Raw genomic sequence first — 23,879 nt, 5'->3', positions numbered from 1 at the left:
AATCCTCACCTTGTCATGACATACTGCTGCGCCAGCTTCATCTTCGCTATCAACTCGGCCAGATCTGAATTCAGCAGCTTCTGGGCCATTTCAATCTATGAAAAGACAAAGAAAATATCAGGATCAGATGATAAATGATAACTTCCAAAGGAAGAAGATCAAAGAAATGTATTTACTTCAATACCAAAAGTGGCTTTAAAATGACAACACAGGTGCCTGTTAGGGTACATTTCTCACATCTATGTGGACCTCAGTTGCATCGGCTTCAGCGGGACAGGAGACACATTTTTACGGGTTATTTTTTAAGCACTCTGTCTCTATGGACACTTTAGCGACAACGTTACCTTTTACACTACGGTGTCGTTAGCAAATATGCCTTGTAGTAGTACTACATAAGGAAACCCTTACTCAAGCTGTCGTAGCAGACAAAGAACAGACATTCCTTTTGTTGGTTTTTTAAGAAGGAAGATTCAGTGTACAAGACTGGATAAACAATGTTTCGCCAATGAGTAGTTGCTGTGACAAGAAATTAAGAAACTCTCATGAAAAAGATCAAAAATAACTCCAAAAACAAACGAAAGACAGTTTATCTAGTTTTCAACCTATCACTGAACCCTTTTAGTGGTTTTCTCTTATGACAGGAGTTTCTTTGTACCTCTCTGTGTGTGCTGGCTGGCAGCACAGGAATCGTCTCATCCACTGTGGCCAGCAGAGTCCTCAGAGCCAAACCCACTTCCTATGACAATAAACACATACAATCATAAGTTTGTAGTATTAAACTGGCTCTTCCACACCCTAATATTTTCTCAATTTTCACACTCTGCCAGTGTAACACAAAGTGTAAATAACAGTGAAGGTTGTCTGAAGATCTTAACCGTGACGTTCACCCTACCTTGACCATGGGGACGTACTCCTCCGGGGCAGCGGGCTGGATCCTGTTCGACATCTCGATCACAGCTTTAACCAGTCCCGTCACATTCTCATACACTTTGTCGTTGGAACGATCCAAGTTGGCGGTGGGAGGTGGGCTGATCTCTTGAGGCTGCAACTGTACCAGCAGACCGGAGACTTACTTATAAAGATTTAAGTTTCCAATTCATTGCTATTTTTTCTTAGTTTATTTCTTTTAAATATACATATTTAAACAACGACTAACATCACTCAAACTGCCCACAGCTCTTTCTTCTGCCATGGTCAGGCAAGTGATGGTAGTTTCACACATTTAGCTGTAGGTGGCAGTATATGCAAAGATAAACTGGAGACAATCTATTTCTAGCCACAAGCATTTCTAGCTAATGATGAGAAACTGACTTTTCTACAGTGAGCAGCAGGCATGTTAGTACAGAATGGTTGTTAAGTGACAAACTCAAAGCTCAACTCTTTGTTAAGTGACTTTAATACAGATGTTAACACTAAGCAGACACTGCACATCTGCTGCGTGTAAGGCGGGCATTTATACAAAAAAGCCCTTTTAATTCGAACCATTTGAAAACATTTTATGGTGTTTTCCAATTAAAACTCTGTACCTTGTTTTACAGATTTAAGGTACCAACGTAACTGTGTTTAAGCTACGAGACATTTTTAAATGTCGTGGTGAAGAAGCAATTACTATGGAGACGTTAAAGCAAGGCTTAAGCAATTTGATAGCCACAGTTTTCATTAATAAAATAAGGCAAAACCAAAACAATAAAAATAATAAAAGTTTTTCCAAATGATGGTGGACAATAACTCAGATTTGGAGGTAGATGTTTTTGATGCATCAAACCTTTGAGAAGTTCATCATTTTAACTTCGATCATTAGACACAGTGTTAGACTTTTGCTACAAATCTACTGACATGTGCTATAATATCTACATCAATTTTTTCTTCACCAGAAGTATTGCTTGCACATTTAAAAAAAAAAAAGGTTTTATATATGCAATCCATCTCTAACCAGCAGTTCATAACCACGGTTCCATTAATAACAACTGTTTTCTATTTTTTCCCCGTTTTTTTCTCTGGTGAAGAAAATGACTGAATGATTCTGAGAACATGAAAGTTACTGTAACTAGCAGCTGGCTAACTCTATAATGAGGACAGACACACAAAGATTAGCTTACCCTCCACGGCTTGGGGGAGGAAGAGGGCAGGGGAAGGAGTGGTGGTGGTCGGGTGGATGCGGTTTGAAAGGGGAGTGGTTGAAGGGGAACGGAGTACGCAGGTTGTGAAAACAAGGGAATGTGTCGGAGAGATGGATTGGTGGGTGTGTGGATGCGGTGCCGCGGGTCAGAAAATAAGGAATAAGAACAGAATGGAAGCAGGTTAAAGGAGTAGTGGATGGAAGTTAGTAACAGGGGGGAGAGAAGGAGTAAAAAGGGGGGGAGAGAAGAGGGACAGCACATTAGGCCAAAGCCAACCACAGGCAAGGCATGACATGGACCGGCATGCAACCCATCAGCACAATACCAAAGAACCAAATCAAAAGCTATGTGTAGGCAAGAGCGTGCAAATTACCACAGTAAAACACAGACTTCTATGAAACAGAGAAATGAAAGCCCGTTCCTAATCTTAATCATCTTTAAACCTCACGTTCTTGCTGGAATTTGTGTGTTCATATGCACCTTGACCCCGTCATTGTAGCTTTCTACGGGGCAGAGACTGGGCAGGTTGGTTAAGTTAGCTGGAGCTCCTGGGCGGGGTGGCTTTTTGGGAGGTGCCACAGGTTCTGGGGGAAAAAACAAAATTGTGGGTTAGCATCTTTGCCATGAAGCAACATAGCATGTACATTTTTATACAGATAACTAGACTATAATATGAGTTACATTTAAGAAACAGAATACAAAGTAGTTTACCACTGATATGCTATAGCGACCGACATGTTCATGCGTCAACAATGCCAACTAATAATGTACCAGTTCTAATATTTTTCTTCCACCACAAATGTTGGGATGAAAATACTTATTATTTTCAATACTTGTCACCGTCTGTTTCTACTAAACATGTCAGTGTGTTTGCTCTCTCACCTGGTTTCCCAACAGGCTGGTAGATATGTTGACTTCCACCCTGTGCAGACAGACAGACACACTTAAATTTGTCCAGTAATCTCAGACTTTTATAAGTCTAGTATCAATAAATTCTCATCCACATTGACCAACCTTTTATTTAGGGGAATAAATCTCACAGAAACAATAAATGTAACATTCACAAACATAAACAAGCTAAATATAAGACAGAAAGTTGGAAGCTGCCATCGCATACCGAGAAGAATCACCAGCAATGTCCTCATTTTTGCCTAAGCTACAGGCCATTATAACCCTTGGGTACAGTTAACGTCCAGTTCTTCTGCCTTTAAAGTTCCCATGTGTCCTCTGTGGTCAAGTGGTCGGTATGTAGGCAGTGCCCTTCATGGCTTACAGACTGAAATACTTTCTCTTCTCCCGCCGTCTGCATTTCCTCTCCGTTTGTCTGAACGCGTTCCCCTCTGCCTCACTCTGGTTCTCTTTCTTTGAGCTTTTCTCTGCTTTTCCCCCTTTTTTTATAATCATCTCTCTGCTACCTCTCTATTACGTTTTTCTTAGCACCACAAGCATTTGTCCAACCATGCTCCACAGCTCAACGAAACCACAAGTGAATCCAATTTTAAAATGTCAAAGCACACACACACACACATACACACACACACATAGACTGACCGGTGCTTGTAGTGTGCCGTCCTCCCTGTCGACGCTCCCTCTGCTGTTTCTGGACTCCGCCTTCTGCAGGGAGACACAGACATACAATGGATTAGAAAGGATTAAATATAAAAGCCATAAATATATATATTTTATACAGAAATATATGCACATTGTACCAGGCATTGCAGCAAAAGAATAAAATAAAAAAAATTTTTTATTTGTAATTCATAAAAACTGCTGCAAAATCATTTCAAAATCATTTCATTTCCTAACCAAGCATCACAATTTAAAAGCAAAACTGATTTTGCAAAATTAAAATATTAGCAGCGACAATCAAAAAAAACCAGCCCTGCTCACAAAGAGATCACTACACGACTGAATAGTTCCAGCATCCCCTCGCTTTCTGTTCCAGTACCGTTTTGGTGAAGCACGCCTTGAAGAGATGCATCCTGGGAGAATATAGGTTGATGAAGTCAGGCGGAGGAATGCAGAGAGTGGAGGCCATCGAAAGAAGGGCGGGTGTAAGGATCGAAAGTTTAATAGAAGGGGCGATAAAAGATGGAGCAGCTCAAGTCATAGAGAAACTGACGGTAGACAGCACAAAGAAATGCAGAAGTTTGCAAAAGACAGAGAGAAAACCTGAGTCAGAGGCGACTGGATGAGAAGGAAAAGGCAGGAGAAAAAGTTTTTCCAGAGGAAGAAAAGCTCCGCTGGGCACAGAGACTAAATCCTAAAGAGAAAAAGATCCAACTGCCTCACTGTCCTCTCTTTTTCTCCCTCCCACTCTTTCCATCTCTCTGGATCTCCTCCTGTTTCTCTCGCTCCTTCTTTCTGACGGGCGACTCCTCGTTCATTCCTCCCTCTCCCTCGCTCTTGCCAATCCCACTTCCTTTCTCCCTCCCTCTGTCCTCCTCTCTTTGCTTTTCTCTTTCCCTTCTTCCACTCTCCTGATGAGCCTGAACTCACACATCAAATTTACTTGCCTGTTTTGCCTTAAGCTCTTTTATTACTTCTGTAATTTTCCAGCACATATTCTACATTAAGTTAGCCTGCATATCCCGAATCCAGCGCTCGTTTTCCCTCACAGCAAAAATTCCACTTGCTTCTTTCAAACGTACGACAGCAGCTTTCACTTGACTTCTCCAGCTGAACATGGTTCAAGAATGATTTTAGGCAGGAGTAACGGCCACAACAGCTGCCACTGGAGATTAAGGTTCACTCAGACTTTAGACCAGAAGTCAACACATCACTGATCACATGCACTCTGTGCAGGAATGTGTTGCTAATTAGAGGCAAGCATTTAAACTACACCTGCAAAAGACTAGGTTTAAAAATGGATTTCAATCTGCACCAGCAAATATTATGAAGGTCAGCTCCCAAGAAAGAAAAACAGATAGCACGAGGCACTTCTAAAGAGCTCAAACACACATTTGGTTTTAATGTGAAATTTATAACAGTTTCACTACTATTAATCTGCTGAGAATATCATGTGAACGTTTTTTATCGCATTCCTGGCAGGGTCACAGCGGCATACACGTCAGAATATTAATTTAACTAGACTTCAAATAGGCTTTGTAATACTACCTGCTCACTGACTGACCCTGCAGCTGACACAAATCCTGTGGACAGTGGGTTTTAATCTACAGCACTATTGATTTTAAAGCACACTACCTTGCGATTAAATCTATGTCTATTGTTACATTTTCAGCTGCTGGAACCAAGATACTATCAGATTAGCTTCAGCTCAGCAGAGAATCTGTAGGGAGCAATTTTGGTTTTTACATCCATGCTCTGGGTAGTGAGTGCCAGTCAGTCCCTCTTTATGAGATTTCGAAAACGTGGCTGTTAAAGCTTTTATTGAAAAAATGTTTGAGGTGGCTGTGATTCAGGTGGTACATCCAAACCTGTCCACTAATTACATGAGTGAGAAACAAGTCATAAAATGAAAGGTTAAAAGGTGCCCCTCAGGTCCGCCCCCTTTGCCATTAATCTGGGTGTTAATTTCCCCAGGGGTCCAAGGTCCTCAAGGTTTGTGCAGCGAGGTATATAAAGTATCCAGAAAAAAAACAAAAAACAAAACAAAAAAACCCCACCCCTGGTGTCAGCTAACAAACAAGATATCAGTCATTCAGCCCGTCATATCTGCCCTGACAGATTTCCTGGTCTATGAAGCAGTAGAACAGGAAATCATGTTAAACATGACAGGCCGACCCAGCAACTCCCCAGCGCTCATTACTCATGCTTGATTTTTTTCACTGCCTTTCAGCTCTCCAACATTTGTCTTAAAGTTGAAAAACAGGCCATCGAGACAAGCAGAGAAACAATCTGACCTGAGCAGAGGAGAAAAACAGACTTGTTTTGCAAAAGCAGTATTTTGGCTCCTTTTTGGGGATTTCTCAGTGTCTGATGAGATAAATCAAGCATGCACAACTGAGCCAGTTCAAAGATCTGAAAAAGACATTCTGCAGCTCGTCTGGCAACAACAGTGGACACGAAGAGGGTTTACCAAGTGGGAAAAAATCTCTCACTAATTTTATATTTACATCTTCATAAAGTATTTATTTGGATTTTTGTTCCATTTCGCAATCAAAATGATTTGCTGTTGTAAAATATGCCTTTATTTTATCTGCAGCAAGAGTACTGACAGTGACAAGGAAGAGAGCAGATATCTCCTATGCTGGCATCTCTTCATTGGCTCCCTGTTAAATCAGAATTAAATTTAAAATCCTGCTCCTCACATGCTCTTCACAAGGTCTTGAATAATCAGGTGAATACTCAGGTCCCATCTTATCTTAATGACCTTATAGTACCGTATCAGCCCATTAGAGCTCTCCACTCTCTGACTGCAGGCTTACTTGTGATTCCTAGAGGATTTAAAAGTAGAATGGGAGGCAGAGTCTTCAGCTGTCAGGCCCCTCTTCTGTGGAACCAGCTTCCAGTTTGGATTCGGGAGACAGATACTGTTGCTACTTTTAAGATAAGGCTTAAAACTTTCCTTTTTGATAAACCATATAGTCAGGGTTGAATCAGGTGACCTTGATTTCTTCCTTAGTTTAGAGATTCCCATGATGCATTGAGTGTTTCTTCTTCAGTTACCTTTTTCACTCTGTGTTTATACACCGCTCTGCATTTAATTATTAGTTATTATTCATCTCTGGCTCTATTCCACAGCATGTTTTTGTCCTCTCTTCAGTCGCTCACCCCCAACTGGTCATGGGAGCTGGCCGCCCCTCCTTGTCCCTGATGCTGCTGCAGGTTTTTCCTTCCCACTGTCACCAAAGCACTTGCTAATAGCGGCTTGTTGGGGATTTCTCTGTTTTCTTTGTATTATTGTAGTCTTACCTTACAATATAAAGCGCCCTGAGGCAACTCTTGTTGTGATTAGGTGCTATATAAATAAAATGGAATTGAATTTATTTGTGTCTTTTGTTTGCTTTTTAAAGTATAAATAAGCCACATATGTTAATACTGAAAAGAGACAAATAATGCTGGTTTGGTTAGCTGACTTAAGGGGCAACTGAAGCCCTGCTTACCCCAGTTTATTTTGCTTTGGATTCATAATCTTCACTATGGATGTGACAAAGAAAAAAAAAACACTAGTGGCAATGTAGAAAGCTAAAATAGGAGGGAATATTTAAATGCAGCCACTATGAGTCTGTATAATTTAATTACCATGAAGCTCTCCTCCTGCTCCAACCACCGCTGGTCATCCTCCATCTGTTGCTGCTGCATCATCAGCCTTTCCTCCATCAGAGCCTGACCTACACACCCAATGTCCTGTAGAAAGAGAGAGAGAGAGAGGAAAAAAAGGTCCTTAGGTGCGCCTTGTTATCAAGACGTAGCAGTGAAGGAATAAATCTTGCTTATCGTGATTTAATGATTATAATTAGTCAGTCCTGTGGAAAAACTAAGCACACCCCATTATTCAGTAGCTTGTAGAACCTGCTTTAGCTGCAATAACTTTTAATAAGCATTTTCTGTACGACTTTCCTCAGTTCATTGGGCTTTACGGGAATTTGTTTATTCACAGCTCTCTTAAGGTCCCACCACATCATTTCAAATTTCAAAGTCTGGACATTGACTTGGGCATTGGAACTTTTGTTTTTCGTCCTTTCTTACAAAGATTTGCTGTTGTGCTTGGGATTATTGTCCGGTTTAATGATGGACAGGTAGCCTCACAGAATACTTTGTTTTACAGAGGAGTTCGGCAAGTTGCCCAGATCCTGTAACTGCTAAAAAAAAGAAAAAAGAAAAAAAAAAGAAGAAGAAATGTTCGATGAATTATGGCCCAAACATAACTTTGAAACATAACATCCACTTTAGGCTGTCTAAAGGACATTGTTCCATAAGTATGGACTGTTCAGATGCAAGTCATACTGCTATCTTCTTTTTAAAGAGAATAGGCTTTTTCCTGGAAATCCTTCCAAATAATCCTTTTTTTCTAATTGTACTGTCATGAACTTTAACATTTTACATCAAGAGTCCTGTCAAAACCTCTTATTTCCCCCATACATGACTGTTCATAGTTTGATAAAAATGCTTGAAAGACAGTAGTTCAACATTTCTTAAATGCCGTTACACGATTCCTTAGCACGAAGCACTTTGTTTGGTCTGCTTGGAAAAGAAACTGCAGAAAAATTCAAGTGCATGTCCCGCACTACTGTGCTGTAACCAGCTCAGGTTGCCTAAAACGAAAAGTAAATTACACACACACAAACACACAGATACAAATCTTGAGATTTAATTTTAGCTTCGCCTGGCAACCAAACAGAACACATATGCAGGTCATAACTGCTTTAACCACTATGTGTTTTCTGTGTTTGATATGAGGCAAAAATTCAACAAACAGTTACGACAGTGGGTTCAGTGAGTGGCTGAGATGTTACACAAATTCATGTTTGACTGGTGAAAGTTCTGTGTCAAATGCATTTGTGGGTGCACACCTCCATATTCGGGCTCCATGGTGCAGTATGTTCAGGTCTGTGCGGATTCCAGGAATCAGTAGGAGGATAGCTGCCTCCAACTCCTCCACCTACACCACCATGGGCTGATTGCTGGAGGAGGACAGATTGAAAGTGGAAAAGAAAATCAGACAAAGAAAACAATCAAAAATATTTATGAACAAACAAGCAGTGTAAAGTTCTTCCTCTTTTGCAACATCTGGCTCTATGTTACTAGAAGATTTAAGAGTTTTATCTCTAAAACAGTGTTGGTAGGAAAGAGAATGACGTCAATAGAAAGAAATAATGAGAAAATGGGGACTCAAAGACATAAAAGACGAAGGATTCACAGATAATAAAATAGCAGAAGAGAAAACTTTGATTATCATTCAACTTTCCACGTCTACGTTTTCACAAAAAGTCTGCTTTTAAAGACGCTCTAAACCAGTCAGATGATGGCAAAACAATCAGAAATCTACCGACATAAGAATAACACTAGGAAATCAATGAATACTTATGAAAAACCACTACCAAAGCCAGTAACTATTTCACTGACGGGCATGCAAATGGATTCAGAAAGTGTTAAAATCTCTTCAAATGCACTTTAAACCTCAGTCTAGTGTGCAATGCATGCAGAAATATACAGATGCTAATCTAAAGTCCGATGTTATCAAGTTAGGCTTAAATGGCAGTTTGAATTACGCACTCCTTATAAGGACCAAAGAAAAGCTTGCTGCCAGGAGCTGAAGAGTGGCTTTGATTTGTTAGTGTGTGTTTGTGTGCGCGCGCCCGTGTGTGTTTGTCCACGAGTACGCGGCTTTTAGCACTACAGGAAATGCCTGCTGTCTGCCTGGTTTATGAGGAGAAGAATAACTGCACTCAAACTCTTTCTGTCCTTGCATGTCTCTCTTTGACTCAGACACATGCAGCAGTGTGTGCCTGACAGTCAGAGCTACTCCAGACTTAACACAGACTTTATTGGGTTGGCCTTATTGTGATGACAGCATTCACGCTTAGAGCTGATTTGTACAACCTTACAGATTTTTTTGTTTTGTTTTAGTGTTACAGAATATCATTTACAGGTTTGTTTTTGAAACTGGTGACTGAATTGTTTTCCTTTCGCATTTTTTGCTCAGTCGTGACCAAAGATTTGTCTTGGCAGCAACTTTTCTTTTTTGTTTTGCTTTTTGTAAATATCTAACACAAATTGGGGAGGACAGTTTTGAAACAACAGAATTGTGTAACTGCTTACGGCATGTACAGCTGTGTGCAGATGCTTGGAAAAAGCCATTTTTTCAACCATCTTTTCACAGATGATGTAAAATGTCATGTGGGTCAAAGTGACCTTCGTCAGGTGCAATGAAACTATGCTCACCACAGTTTAAGATAATGGCAGAGTATATCAGACTGCATAGATGTCAGTCATTAACAAGGAGTGGTTTATATATTAATGGACTGTCATTGTCCACATTAGGTCTTACAGCATCTAGCTCACTATCTATCTCTGTAGTGCTTCCCAGGACAGCTGAATCTGAATAAGGCAGAACAGGAACGCACAGGTTCCTCACTGATGAAGATCTGTGTGCTTCTGTGTGCTGTTTACCGGGAAGTGGTTGTGCGGGGAGTTGCTGACGAAGCCTTCACTGGGGTAACCTGGTCTGCTAGGCTACAAACACGGAGAAAACCATTTGTGTTAATCAGCCACAACAAAGACTCGCACAGACATACAAGAAATAACAAGGGTATGGGAGGATGGGAAACAAATGATTTCAAAAAGGCAGATCGAGCACAAACAGTCATTGATTCTTACTTTAGGTGGTGCTTCATCTGGGTCCCATGAAACGGTGACTTGTCTCCTCATTTCCATTCGGAGTCTCTCTTCTTGCTGGAGCTTCTCTTCCTCCAGTATCGTGCTTCAGAAATTAAAACATTGGCAGAGAGAAAATTGAATTGAGCGGTCATGCACTCTTTTGGTTTAGTGCACTATTTCATCTTGACCAATGTACTGAAAGTCAAAGATTTTTAGAGAAATTAAAACAAACAATGTCATGTTTTTAGTACTAATTAAACTTAATGAAAAGGAAGAAGAAGAAAAACTCCATGGGGTCAGATTGAGACAGAGGCCATCTCTATTATGGCAACAACATCAAAGTTTTACACCTAAAGCAAATTATTAAAAACTACCTTTAAACTACCTCATTAATTAAATAAGCATGTAAACATTTTTTAAATTATTAATAGTTTTAATACTTTTTTTATGTTTATTTTTTACCTGAGTTGTGTTTTGAGTTCAGTGAATCGCGGACGCTTGCTGGGGTCATATGACCAACATTTGGTCATCAAACTGTAGAGGGTGGGCGGACACTGAGGAGGCATCGCCAGGCGCTCCCCGTTTTCTATCCTGCCAATCACGTCATTGTTTTTCACCCCCTGGAAGGGCTTGATGCCGTACATCAAGATCTCCCACATGCATACGCCTATGGGGGAGACGCAGACACGCAAAAGTCACCTACAGTGATGAATCACATCATCACACAGTGGCGCTGGATTAGAAAAAAAAAACAACTCACCGAACATCCAGACGTCACTTGCAGACGTGAATCTCCTAAAATTGATAGATTCAGGAGCCATCCACTTAATGGGAAGTTTACCTTTAGAAGCTGAGACACAAACACAGACACAGAGATAAGCACTAAGGTAGAGAATAGAAAAATTTATCACCAGTTAGTGTTTCAACAAAAAGGCTGCAATGAGTTGGTAACGCAGAGAACAGCTGATATAACGTGATGTCACCAGTAGATGGTGGTAACGCACTGGCAGCTAAATGTTATTTAAACTAAGACTACTGGCTGGTTTCAGGTCAGCATTGCACTTTCTTTGTTTCCCCATTTTATAGAATTCACAGGAGCCTTTTTACACACCTGTTAATGTGGAAATTACACAGAAACTCTAAGGATACTTAAAATCCGACTGAACGTTTTATTGTTTCATTACCTTTGTAGTAAGAGCTGTCCTCCATGTATCGTGATAGACCAAAGTCTCCAAGCATCACACAGTCCACCGCAGAGACCAACACGTTGCGAGCTGCTATATCCCTATTTTTTTTTTTTTTTTTTTAAAAAGCAGGAAAAAAGAAAACCTAAAACCTACTGCTGTGATCCGTGTGTAGTCTCAACTGTAACATTATATTTATGAAACATAATATATTATCCTTACACACGCACACTCACAGACTCACAATGCAATGCTTCATTTGTGACATATGTGCATCCGATTGTGTAACACCCCAACTGTCATTTGTGATGCAAAATGATGATTCATGAGTCGGAAATCTCACTGTTGAGTAAACTGGTAAAATTGTAACAAGGCAGGGTGAATGTGGGAAGATCTTCAGAGAATGTTGTCATTAAAGGAAATATAATTTTGCACTTTTATATGTTTTGAGATTATATAAGAAACTGAAAGTCCTGCAGGTGTTCGTGTAGTTGAAAATGCCTTTTTAATTCAATTTCAGTATAATCTGTGGTGTTGGCACTAATAGTCTGAGCCCTCCACTCCCCCCCACCTCAATCAGGCTACAGAAGCATATGTGTGTGTGTTTACCTGTGTACAAAGCGTTTGCTCTCCAGGTAGGCCAGAGCTGTGCTGAGCTGGTAGGCATACAGGATGAGCGTGGCCAGGTCAAGACTGTACTTCCTCACCTGAAGGAACGAGCGCAACTGTTGACAGAGAGAGAAAACAAAGGGAGGAAATGACAGAGGCACTGTTAAAAGATGAACCACGCTGACATACCAAGACTGAGCTTTTTATGGCTCTTGCCATCTCAAGAGAACTCGAATACCAAGATTATCCCGCACACACAGTATGAGGGTTACCTCTCCAAGAGTACAGAGCTCCATGATGATCCACACCGGGTTCTCTGTGATCACGCCGATCAGCTTAACAATGTGAGGATGGTCAAACTGACGCATTGTCACTGCAAGGAAAAAAGACAGTAATAGCATCATCATGCATTTAATGCTAATGTGATGTGAGACACACTGACAAACACACAAAATTGCATCTTACGTGCTTCTTGCAGGAACTTTTCTCTGACGCTGTCAGAGGTACAGTTCTTACAGGTCTTAATGGCGACAGCTAGAGATGCTTTGTCCTGCAAACAAACAGCACACAAGACAGGAGTTAACAGATGATACACTGTAAAGCTCGCCAAAATAACACAGCAAGACTGTACAAGCCTTTTGGCCCACACGCATTAACAGAGAGGTGCGCATGTTGGTGTGTTTTCACATACTGGACAGTTGTAGACTCCTTGGTGTACATCTCCAAACTGACCCTCTCCAATGCAGCGGCCCAACTCTATCCTGTCCCTCTGGATCTCATAGTCCCGCGCTGAGAGGCAGAGTAAGAAGAGGAAAGGAAAAAGAATAGGGAAGGAAGTAAGGGCATTTTCAGTGGATGAAAAAAAGCAAGAACCTGTCACATTTGGCATTTATTTCAACACCATGGATGAGGTTTAAGCAAGAAAAATATATATATTTAGATAGTTTATTGTGGAAAAGTTTCCACAATATGCTTCTAAGTTAGCTTTAAATTATTTCTATCATTCTGGCAGTCTTACGCTGCCCTTTTAGGCAAACCCCATCCATTGGCACTAGTTTCACTTTACAACAAGCCTAAAACAGTAGGACCTGGATCAAGCCTCTTCCTCTCTAACTAGATCAATGGTAAAACATGCACGCTGCAACACAGATCTGCAAACACACCAACAACATACAACATGAACATGCACACGAGTGTCCCAGTATAATGCACTTGTTCCTCTAATGACGTCTGTAGTGATGTTGCAGAGAAACTGCGGGGAAAAATACAATCAAGTAGTTGTGAAAAAGAATTTCAATTTGGGAAAAAGTCTGGAGATCTCTGAGCACCTCTCATACGGACTGAAACTAAACACTGCTTGATGAAGTCAGTGCCTGCATCTAACCCTAACTTTCACAGAGTGTATCCAGAAGGATTGGAGAGAAACTGCTTGTTTTTTTAACATTAAAGCGTTATTAATATTTCCGCCTTGCTGAAAAAGCCCGGAAGCATTTCTGCAGCAGTGTAGTAATGTCAGTTGCCAACTAACCGCAGGAAGCTCAAGTTGAAAAGGTTTATTGGGGTCGTTCACCATCGGGAACTTATTCTTTACAAGTTTAATTGTCCGTCAGGCTAAACAGAGCTCTGTTGTTTGGATTCAACCAACCCAAACAAAACCAGTTCAGCAGTAACCAAACACACATTCCATTATGAAAGATTTACTGTAATTAAAACCACACTGATATTCACTTTCAGGAAATTAATAATTTCTTCAAACATAAAAGAAGTTGTGAAAGAACCATAACCAAAAAACACAATTTAAAAAGAAACAAATTTTAAAAAGTAGTAAAGACACGATAACAGCAGGATGGTGCAAGGAGAGCCAAGCCAAAACACAACAAATGCTGTTAGGTTGTTCCAGAGGTCTGCCTTTACTTCATGTTCCCAAGTTCTGATTGACTTATTAGTGTACTTCAGTACAAAGTGTTATATGTACTGAAGCATAATGATTTGTTTATGGATTGGCTCTCGCTCAGTTCCGACGCCCGAGTTCACCTTTACGAGCTGCGATCTACAAGATAAAAAATACCACTGAGTAAGAAAAGAAAAGAAAAAGCCAAAACAAAACTCAACAACAATTTAAGTCTTTTTTTTCTTTTCCAGGTGTTAAAGATCAAATAAACAGCTAATGCTTATTCATTACTGGCTTTTCAATGCGCTTACTGGAGGTCATGGTCAAAAACACTACGATGTAAAACACTACGATTCCTGGAAAAGAAAAATAACGAGAGAGAATGAAAGAGAGAGAGGGCGTTTTACCTTCAACTACTCCATAGCTCACTGTGTTGGCGATGGGGGGGAAAGAGGAAGAGAGAAAGAGATGGAGATGAAGAGACGGGGGGAGAGCCAGGCAGCAGCTTTAAGATTGAAACTAGCTCAGAAAACAAACACACAAACGTGCGCAGACAACAATAACTGGCCAACTTTGCTCATTATCTGATAATTGTCGATACCGCCACAGAATAATTCAAAGATCTAAGCTTGCTCTCCAGCTGTTACCGTTTTACAGATTTATTTTATACATTCAGCAGCCGGTAGGACATGGACACACATATAAAGTCAGACACAGGATAGGAAAATATGTCTGCAGTGAGTCTGATTAGAGGAAGTCTCCTAAAGGAGACCAAAAAAAGCAAAGCAAAGCAAAAAAAAGGACAAAGAAAGAAAGAAAGAGCCAAGACAGATACAGATAGAAAAAGACTGTGGGGGGAAAGAGAACAGTCCATTTTCAAAGTTGGCCGCACAATCAAACACATAAGTACTCTGAACTGGCCAAAACAGCCACATTAAAAATAATGGAGCTAAAGCCACGACTACTTACAGAACTACAGCCAAACAAACCAGCACATTCAGGCTTTTGACAAACGCATGAATGAATCCGACAGATGTGATGCGTCTCCATGACCACACGTACATGGCACAAGCTGCGGCCTTTAGCGTCTCTGCTGTTTAGAAAGGATGAAGGAAAACCGGCCAGAATTTGATAGCTGCTGCCTAACCAAACGCGGTTTAATGCAACTCCTCGGGTTCGTTGTGCGAGTGTGTTTCTTGGAAGCGATTCACACCACAACCTCGCTTATTAGGGAGCAGAATGAAATTAACGTTTGTTTGAGTACGAGAAATTTATAGCCGCCGTGTGCCAGTGCAACAGAAGCTGAGTTCTTAAGAGTCCTTAAGTACAAATGAGTTTAGAAAGAGAGCAAACTGAATAAGTGACTTACTTGAGGGCATGGTGTAGGTGTCCTCTTCATCAACTATCTCTGCATAGTCATCGGTTTCTGAAACATGACACACACACACGCACAATAGCAAGACATTAAAACACACTTGGTACAAATGATGACACAAAAACTGGTTTACCGTTAAGAAGGGTCCATGACACAAACACCCGAGAAGAAACCCACCCTAAACTTAAAGCATGAAGCTAACTCAGAGTTTGAACAACTCCCGAGCAGAGAAACACCCACGTAGCTTCTTGCTCTGCCTTTCTCTCGCCTTCTTTCACACACAGACACACACACACACCCACACACACACACACACAAAAACACTTGGCGGATAGCGTCAGCTGAGCATATGTTGTGAATATCTGTCTGTGTGAGAGCAGCTGGTTTGCAGGGAGGGACTTACTGTGGTGGCGGTAGAGGAGAAGGAGGAGGAGGAGGTAAAGAAAAGTAAAAGAGATGAGATGAAGACACAAAGCAGGGACAAACAGAAAATGAAAGGCAAAACAGTAAGGAGACTAGTTGAAAACTCAGTGAAGAGGAAGAAGCATTGAGGGAGAAATGCACAGAAGAGGAAGGAGCAATGTTGGGTCTAGCTGTCATGGGAGCAGATGGTAGTATTTAGGGTGAAATCTGTGCAGAATCAGACAGATAGCCAGAGAGAGAAGAGAGCCAGGAGGAAGAAGAAGAAGAAGAAAAAAGACGGGGAAACATGGACCGAGTCAATCCTAACCAGATGGCGGCGTTTAAAATAAAATCAGTGTGCAGACTCAGCTGTTGGAAACAAGAGTCAAACATCTGCTGTCCTGCTCCCCTCGCAGCTCTGCTCGGGATTTATCAGGGACTGTGGGAAATGTGTTCCTAAATTTAATCAAAAATCCTTTTCTAAAGCCTGTGGCTGCTTTTCTCAGGAAAAGTCTCTGAAGCCAGACTTGTAGAGGAACTACGGGCTAGCTGCATAGTCATTTTAAATAAGGCGGGCCAAACAATACACCGGATGGTTGACAACATAAACTGCACTTATTTTGTTCTATTAGTGAGCAAAGTTATATTTGAATATTGTGGAACGTGTATATTTGCTCAGAGTCGCATAATGTGATTGATAAAAACTCTGATATTTGTGTGGTTAGCTGTTAGCTTTACATAAAACACAGAATCTAGGGGGGGGGGGGGAAACACCTATCCTGACTCTGTCCAAGAACTTAAAACGTCCACGACAGATTGGAGAAGGTTTCCAAATGATTGCTGTCTAATTTATAAACACAGATTGCTAGCATACTGCAATCAATCAGAGTCAGTATGTGTGCAATATGTGGAATATGTCCCTTGTCTTTGCAACAGGGGCCTCCACTGGCTCTAGTTATAATCCTATATAAAAACAAGCTTGCTGAGCGCTCGTGTTACTTTACAGTTAAATTGCTCTCCTGCAACAACTAGAACACTCTTTGTGGAGAAATTTCTGTTTCAATCTTGAATCTTGCGGTTCTTGCTGTGCTGTGAATGTAAGTAGCACATTCACAGTCTACATTAATACTGTGGAATGTAAGTGTGAATTAATAACAGTTAAATATGAATAAATTTCTCTGTGTGTGTGTGTGTGTCAACACCAACAGATTTTTAACTTTTACCAGTTTATCACCACATTGTTACTAATAACCTACCAGCTTCACCACATTCAATCTCAAACTGGCAGCAAATGCGCCAAAATCTCTTGGAAAGCAGCAGCCGACTACAAGTGGCTGCAGACTTGATCCGCATCTCTGAAGCACCCATTTCAAAGGCAATGAGATTGCTTGCTCATTGGACACAATTGCAATAATTTTGGGCATGCCGCGGTTTTCAACCACTGTTTTCCCTTGTGTGACTGTAGTACAAATGTCATTGTTACTGCTATTATAGAACACATTTCCCTATTTTTGCAAGATGCTAAGAAAAACCTTTTAATTAAACAGGCATCCATTTATTTAACCATTGCTACGCATGACTTATATTTCGCAAGAGGGGAACGAAACAACATTTAGAGGCTTATTAAAATCATCTTGATTTGATCATTAGATAAACTGTTGGGCAAAAGCTGATTCTGAGTCGTTGATTTTAAAAAAATGTACTAACAGAATACCTGTTCATTTTTGCATTTTACTTTTTTTCTTCACGTTTTTACATGTACAAAAATCCAATAAAATCCAGTTGGGGATAGAAGCTACACTCTAGTTTTTTGAGTATTTTGTGTAGCTTGCATAAATTGTCTGAGTCTATGAAAGAAATGGTTTTAGTTTTTACTAAGAGGTCACTCTGTATCACTCTGCATATTAAACCCCAGTGTGGTTTGGGATGTGTTCTACAGAAACAACCCTTTCTAAGCTTGAGAGGCCTAACTCTGCATTTCAGCTTTCGGTAGAGAGGGAATTTGTGTGTATGTGTGCGATCTAGCTGGCCCATTATAGCCAGGAATGCACCCGCTCTCGAATCCAGCAAGCCTCTCCCAACTCCTCTCCGTGAGTGTGCAAGTGTGTGCATGAACGCGCAAGAGTACACGTGTGCACGATTTTGCATATGTGTAGCCAATTGTGTGTGTGTGTGTGTGTGTGTGTGTGTGTGTGTGTGTGTGTGTGTGTGTGTGTGTGTGTGTGTGTGTGGAGAACGACAGAGAGAAGCAGCTGCAGACGTTCCCGTAAAGAGAAAACACCACTGAATACACAAATTCTGTTTTTGGTGTCCCTTCCGGATGAAAGCAGACATTCGGCTTTGAAGACAATAATAGGAGATAATCACACAAACACTCAACTTAAACATGCAATAATAAAATCGCATGCTACTCTTGCTTACAGGTTATTTATCCATGTATCCAATCATTTTGTATTAAAATTACATTACACAATATTCACAGAACAAAGCACATATACCGCACTCACACACACACTTTCTCTCTCACACCACCACAACGTGCACTCCCCTTTCCCAGGAGAGTGCAGTGTTTTGGTGGAGGAGGACTAGGAAGAAGGAACATAAGAACAAAAGATTATAAACAACAGTATAACTTTACCATCCCCACTAAGATCTTCTGCAGGGTCCAGGAGAGCATGCAGGAAACGGGACAGCAGAGAAGGAGGACGACAAACAGCAGCGAGAGAGAGAGAGAAGCAGGAGGCAGAGCAGAGAGGAGAGAGAGAGAGAGAAGAGAGGTTAGAGCATGACATGCCATGAAACAACACGGTGATGTTGCAGGATCTGCAAAGCCAAACAATCAGCGGGCAGTTAGTTAAAATCCAAAATCTAATGAAGGGGGAAAAAATGCAACGTTAACATCTCCTTCAATTAATGCTGTGCAGGCTCATGTACAGTTAAAATACACATGTGTAGAAAACAGTGACAATAAGTCCAATGTGGTGTCAATAAAGTATGTTCTGTGTGTCAAGCTGTAAGCATGTGAGCTGGGGAGTTAATTACAGTGAGCAGACAGGGGATGCAGCTGTGTTTAATATGCGAGTTTCATTGGAAGAACGGATACAGTGAGCAGGCAGTTACAACTGATCAAGGTTTCTCACATGCCTTATTTTCTCACTCAATTCTTAGAACAAGAGAACGCCCCCAGTGACAACTTTTCGCTTTATTATTTTTGGCTTTTTTCATATTTTTTCCATCTTAAATGGGAAATGTGGAAAAGTTTTGAATGCATATAAGAGAGTAAAAGTTTACAAGCTGTTTTTGCGAGTTTTACTAAAACACGCTGAGCTTGAAATTCCAAGCGTTGCATTTATCAGGTCTGTTTATCACATTTGGAAAAGTTTGGATGATTTTTAAAGGTTTCAGCTATGAAGCAGCTGCTGTCCAGACTCTCACACTCATTTCTCCGAGCCGTCTTTTTAGTTACTGATGACAGCTGCCAACGCGACACTTGGAGACATGAGGTCAGCATTATGACCCATCCAGGATATCACGCAACTGACACGTACACAGAATAGAGCGATGGGATTCTGGTAGATGTGTAACATCCAATAAAATCCATGAGTCCTTCTAGTATAGCAGCTTCCCCATGTTGCTAAAAGCATTAGCATTAAAGGAAAATGAGGGATGAGTGTTTAGTAACTTTCTAGCATTGAACAAACAGTTAGCAGCTTGACTTGTTGACACTGCTCTGCTATACGCTACTCTGCTACAGACAGTGCTAAGAGTACTGGAAACAACCATGTGGGAGGGTGCTGTGCTGGTTTAAAGATGAGATGACAGTGTTTCTAAATGGTTCCAAGAACCAGGCAACATCTCTCATGTACACTCACTAACCACTTTATTTAGGTACAGCTGTTAAACTTCTCGTTAATGATCATTTTGTGATCAGCCAATCACATGTGCGCATCTCAGTGCATTTATACATGCATATATGATCGAGACGATGTGCAGATGTTCAAACTGAGCATCAGAATGTGGTAGAAAAGTGATTTAAGAGATGCTGATTGTGTCACGGTTGTTGTATTTTGCTAACTGCTGATCTACTGGGATTTCCCTAAACAACTAACTCTGGGCTTTACAGAGAATGATCTGAACATGAGAAATAATCCTGTGAGTGACAGTTCACTGACTGAGAATCCCTGGTGGATGCCAGAGATCAGAGGAGAATGGTTAGTCTACTTCAAGCTGATAAGAAGGCAACAGTGACTCAAATAATCACTGGTTACAACCAAGGTATGCAGAAGAGCATCTCTGAATGCACAACATGTCAAACCTTGAAGCAGCATGAGAACTCACCAGTTGCCACTCCTGTCAGCTAAGAACAGGAAACTGACACTACAGTTCACACAACTTCACCAGCATTGGCCAACATAAGACAGGAAACTCACCTTTTCTGCTGAGTCTCAATTTCTGCTGACATTAAGACAGTTGGGTCAAAATTTGGTGTAAACAACATAAAAGCATGGATTCATTTTGTCTTGTATAGCACTGTATGGCACAGTGTGGTCCTTTTAGTACCAAACCCCACAGCTTAACTAAATATTGTCGCTGACCATGTCTGTTCCCTTATGACCACAGTATAACCATTCTCTGATGGCTGCTTCCAGCGGGATAAACCATCATGTCACAGAGCTCAAATCATCTCAAACTTGTTTCTTGAACATAACAGCAATTTCATTGTACAGCGGTCCCTCACTATAACGAGGTTCACCTTTTTTTTGTGCAATTTTTCCTTCTTTTTTTTAACAGCGCATTGTCTTCTGCATCCTGATTGGCTGTAGACCATTGTCAATCAATCTCGTGCCGTGTCTCCTGTACAGTACAAAATGCGTTCAGCTTGTCAAATTTACATAAATCTTCGATCACTAGCAGTGTGACTCTGAAGTGCTGTACTGCATGTTTGTAAGTTTTCTCCCCAACAAACACAACAATGTCGACGAAACGTTTTGCACCGTCAAAGGCAACCACGTGTGCCTTTGGTTCCATTCTATAATACTGGATTCATTTTTCTACGAAGGTTTGAACTTTTAGAGTGTTTAAACAAGAGATAAAAGTGAGAGAATGTTCGTGCCTATCTGAGAAAAAGGTATAAAGTGTGTAGTGAGGGGTTTTACAGCTTTAAAACACCTATAATAATTGTAAAGAATAAAGTTGGCTACTTTGCGGATTTCACCTATTGCGGGTTATTTTTAGAATGTAACTAATGCGATAAACGAGGGACGACTGTACACAAATATCCTCCACAGTCACAAAAGCAAGCAAACAGAGCACCTTTGTGCTTTGGAGTGTGGCAGAATGGGAGATTCTCCTCATGGATGCGCAGCTCACAAATCTGCAGCAAGTGTTTGACATGATCACATTAATATGAACTCAGAGGAATGTGTCTAGCACCTTGCTGAATCTATCCCGTGAAGAATTAAAGCAGCTCTTAAGAGGCCCAGTCTGGAACCAACCTGCTGTACCTAACAAAGTGGTCAGTGAGTGTACATTTGGGATTTGTCAGATGATAAATCTTTTGGGCCGCAACATTCATGAAAAACAACACAGTTGTGACCTCACCAGCAAGATGTGCTTACTGGAGTCCTGAAATAACAATTCACTCTGTGTGTCATCACATGCTACTGCTACTCACAACAATACAATAGGGGAAAAAAACATGTTGGAAAGTAACAGAATAGATCCATCTTCATTAGACTTGTAAGGGGTAAAGACTGGTTACTAATGGCTACGAAATAAATTCCTAATGCATCAAAAACATACACAAACCTCAGGCAGAGATATTTGTCCAATCGTTTTTTAATTTGTATTACAGTCTTTTATTTTTAGTGAGCATTGGTGTGGTTATGAAGCATCGCATAACCTGTTATTGTGGTTAAAGTGTGTGTGTGTGTGTGTGTGTGTGTGTGTGTGTGTGTGTGTGTGTGTGTGTAAGACTGGATGAGTCAAAGCAACAAGGCAACGAAGTCAAAGACAGTTTAGCAGAAGGGGACAGATTGTGATGGAGCAGAAAGTGTTTTAGCCATAAAATCACTTTTTACTTTAGATCTAAAATGTAGAAAAACTCTCCCCACAAAAAACAAACCAAGAGCGAGTCAAATATTTGGACCCATCCTGCACTAAATGAGTACCATAAATCACTTAAACAACCCACATATTATTACTGTAACATTTTAATTAACATTCCTCAGTACTGTGGGTTTTGTAAAGACTGTCTGTGTGTCCTTATGTGAAGTTATTCAGTAAGCGCGGTCATCAAATCAGGAATTTCACTCTGCCACATCACAATTTTGTGGATATGCTCCTCTGCTAACTGTCCAATGAGAGCCGAGGATACCGTTGGGCGGCGAATCTGAACAGAAGACAAAGGGGAGGAGGAAACGCCGCGCCTTGGTTGGCTTAGGAGGCATCGATGTCACAAGATCTTCAGCCAATAGGGCGGGGGAGAGGATGAGAGTGTGAGAGAGAAAACAAGAGTGAATGGATGTGAGAGAGTGAAGAAAGATGAGGGGAGAAGATGTAAACAAAAGAAAGCAGGAACAAAGTGGATGACGGAGAGGGAGAGGCTGTCCCAACAGAGGAGAAAACAATGAGATTATGATGGGGAAAATGAGTAAGAGGGGAAAAAAACAAAAAGCTGAATTATGAAACAACGGGAAGACAGCTGGAGCCGAGGAAGCTTCGAGGAAGATGAGCAGACTCTTGCTCATCTTCCTCCTAAACCTGCCTCTTTGTGAGTGAGTGTGCTTGATTTTGTATCTTACCTGAGACAGAGATCGCTCTTACTCCACTCCGGACTGCTTCTAACTTTTTTTCACTGTTAGAAAGTCTAGAGAAAAGGAGCCAAGAGCAAATCAGACAACAGTTGCACAGACACACACACAAAAATACACTAACTACATTTATGCCTCCATAACATCAATATCAGCGATTTTTAAAGTTAACGGTAAAAAAAAGGAAAAGGAGAAACGATGGAAGCTGTTCTCCACATGCATTGCACACATGCAACTCTTCAAAGGTAAACTAATCCTTACTGTCTCTCTCCTTTTGCCGTGGTTTCTTTTTCCTATATCAGCTGAGCTCTACTACTATCTTTTTACATCACAGACAGCAACAGACAGAAGGGAAAAGAGAGGGTGGGTGAGCAAAGGGAGTGAGCGAATGAAAGCAAGAGGAGGAGACTTCAAGAGTGTTTAAAAACCCTAAGTGGAAAATATTTGGCTCCTAAACTTATATCCTTATTTGACCAGAGCCACAGAGTGGGAGAAAGATAAAAGAGAGAGCGGGACAGATTTGAGCTGAAATGACCAAAACAAAGATAAACTGCTGGAGGCTGAATTTAAACAGCTGATAGATAAACATAATCATGCTAATCTACCCGGCTGCAACAGCTACAGATAAACAAATAAAACGCTGTGGGCATTAGGAAAGTTGTGCATCAAAAAACCCAAACGGCTCATTTATTGGGGGGAAAAAAATACATTTGAGGGTTTTTGTTCAGTTTTTTTCTGTTCACAAACTTTTTAAAGGTCCCCATATTCCCTCTAATTCTCCACAACTTGCCATTAGTTATATAATTTTAGATTAAATGGAGGAAAGGAAGTGCATTAGAAAAAAAAAGCAACAACAAAGCCCAAGAAAACAATGGTTCACTGTTGTCATTTCAAAGCGTACGAAAGCTTTCACGCATTTAATTAGAATTAATTCAAAATCTCTATTTGCAGTGAAAATGTAAATTACAAGGTTCTTTCCCGGAAGCTTTTCGGAAAATAAAGCTGCAAAACAAAAAATGCAGCCCAAACCAAAACCGGGCATAAAAGTAAAAGAATGAATTCGCTGCAGCTTCTGTATTCCTCCTCTGAACTTTACTATCAGCAGTCACTTTCTTCTGAATTTTAACTGAGCAGAACTTTGACAAAGCATTGCTGAAAGACTTTACAATAGAAATGCTCGTCTGTGTTTACTTACATAATACT

At 40.7% G+C, this 23,879-nt stretch overlaps 1 protein-coding gene across 3 annotated transcripts in view; it reads right to left on the bottom strand.

Moving 5' to 3' along the window:
* The window catches only part of ptk2aa (protein tyrosine kinase 2aa), a 61,960-nt gene that overhangs the window by 1,745 nt on the left and 36,336 nt on the right, over positions 1-23,879 (bottom strand). The window contains exons 14-34 of one of the 3 annotated variants that reach the window (XM_085346624.1): positions 22,668-22,732; positions 18,503-18,520; positions 15,457-15,513; positions 14,495-14,515; positions 12,888-12,985; positions 12,662-12,746; positions 12,469-12,569; positions 12,197-12,312; positions 11,588-11,688; positions 11,164-11,253; positions 10,866-11,070; positions 10,404-10,506; positions 10,197-10,259; positions 8,597-8,707; positions 7,326-7,430; positions 3,672-3,734; positions 3,003-3,042; positions 2,601-2,704; positions 893-1,048; positions 656-736; positions 10-95 (exon numbers count right to left, since the gene is read on the bottom strand). In XM_085346624.1, coding sequence (XP_085202750.1) covers positions 10-95; positions 656-736; positions 893-1,048; positions 2,601-2,704; positions 3,003-3,042; positions 3,672-3,734; positions 7,326-7,430; positions 8,597-8,707; positions 10,197-10,259; positions 10,404-10,506; positions 10,866-11,070; positions 11,164-11,253; positions 11,588-11,688; positions 12,197-12,312; positions 12,469-12,569; positions 12,662-12,746; positions 12,888-12,985; positions 14,495-14,515; positions 15,457-15,513; positions 18,503-18,520; positions 22,668-22,732 — 1,869 coding nt within the window. The remainder of the gene's footprint in view (positions 1-9; positions 96-655; positions 737-892; positions 1,049-2,600; positions 2,705-3,002; positions 3,043-3,671; positions 3,735-7,325; positions 7,431-8,596; positions 8,708-10,196; positions 10,260-10,403; positions 10,507-10,865; positions 11,071-11,163; positions 11,254-11,587; positions 11,689-12,196; positions 12,313-12,468; positions 12,570-12,661; positions 12,747-12,887; positions 12,986-14,494; positions 14,516-15,456; positions 15,514-18,502; positions 18,521-22,667; positions 22,733-23,879) is intronic. The other 2 variants (XM_085346622.1, XM_085346623.1) reach the window with 2 other exon arrangements.

This window comes from Diplotaxodon limnothrissa, linkage group LG22, assembly GCF_057381915.1.
Source record: "Diplotaxodon limnothrissa isolate DT_005_m linkage group LG22, D_limnothrissa_male_GT1.1, whole genome shotgun sequence".
Taxonomy (NCBI): Eukaryota; Metazoa; Chordata; class Actinopteri; order Cichliformes; family Cichlidae; genus Diplotaxodon; species Diplotaxodon limnothrissa.
The sequence above is the reverse complement of the archived record's forward strand: the minus strand, read 5'-3'. Positions and strand labels throughout refer to the sequence as shown.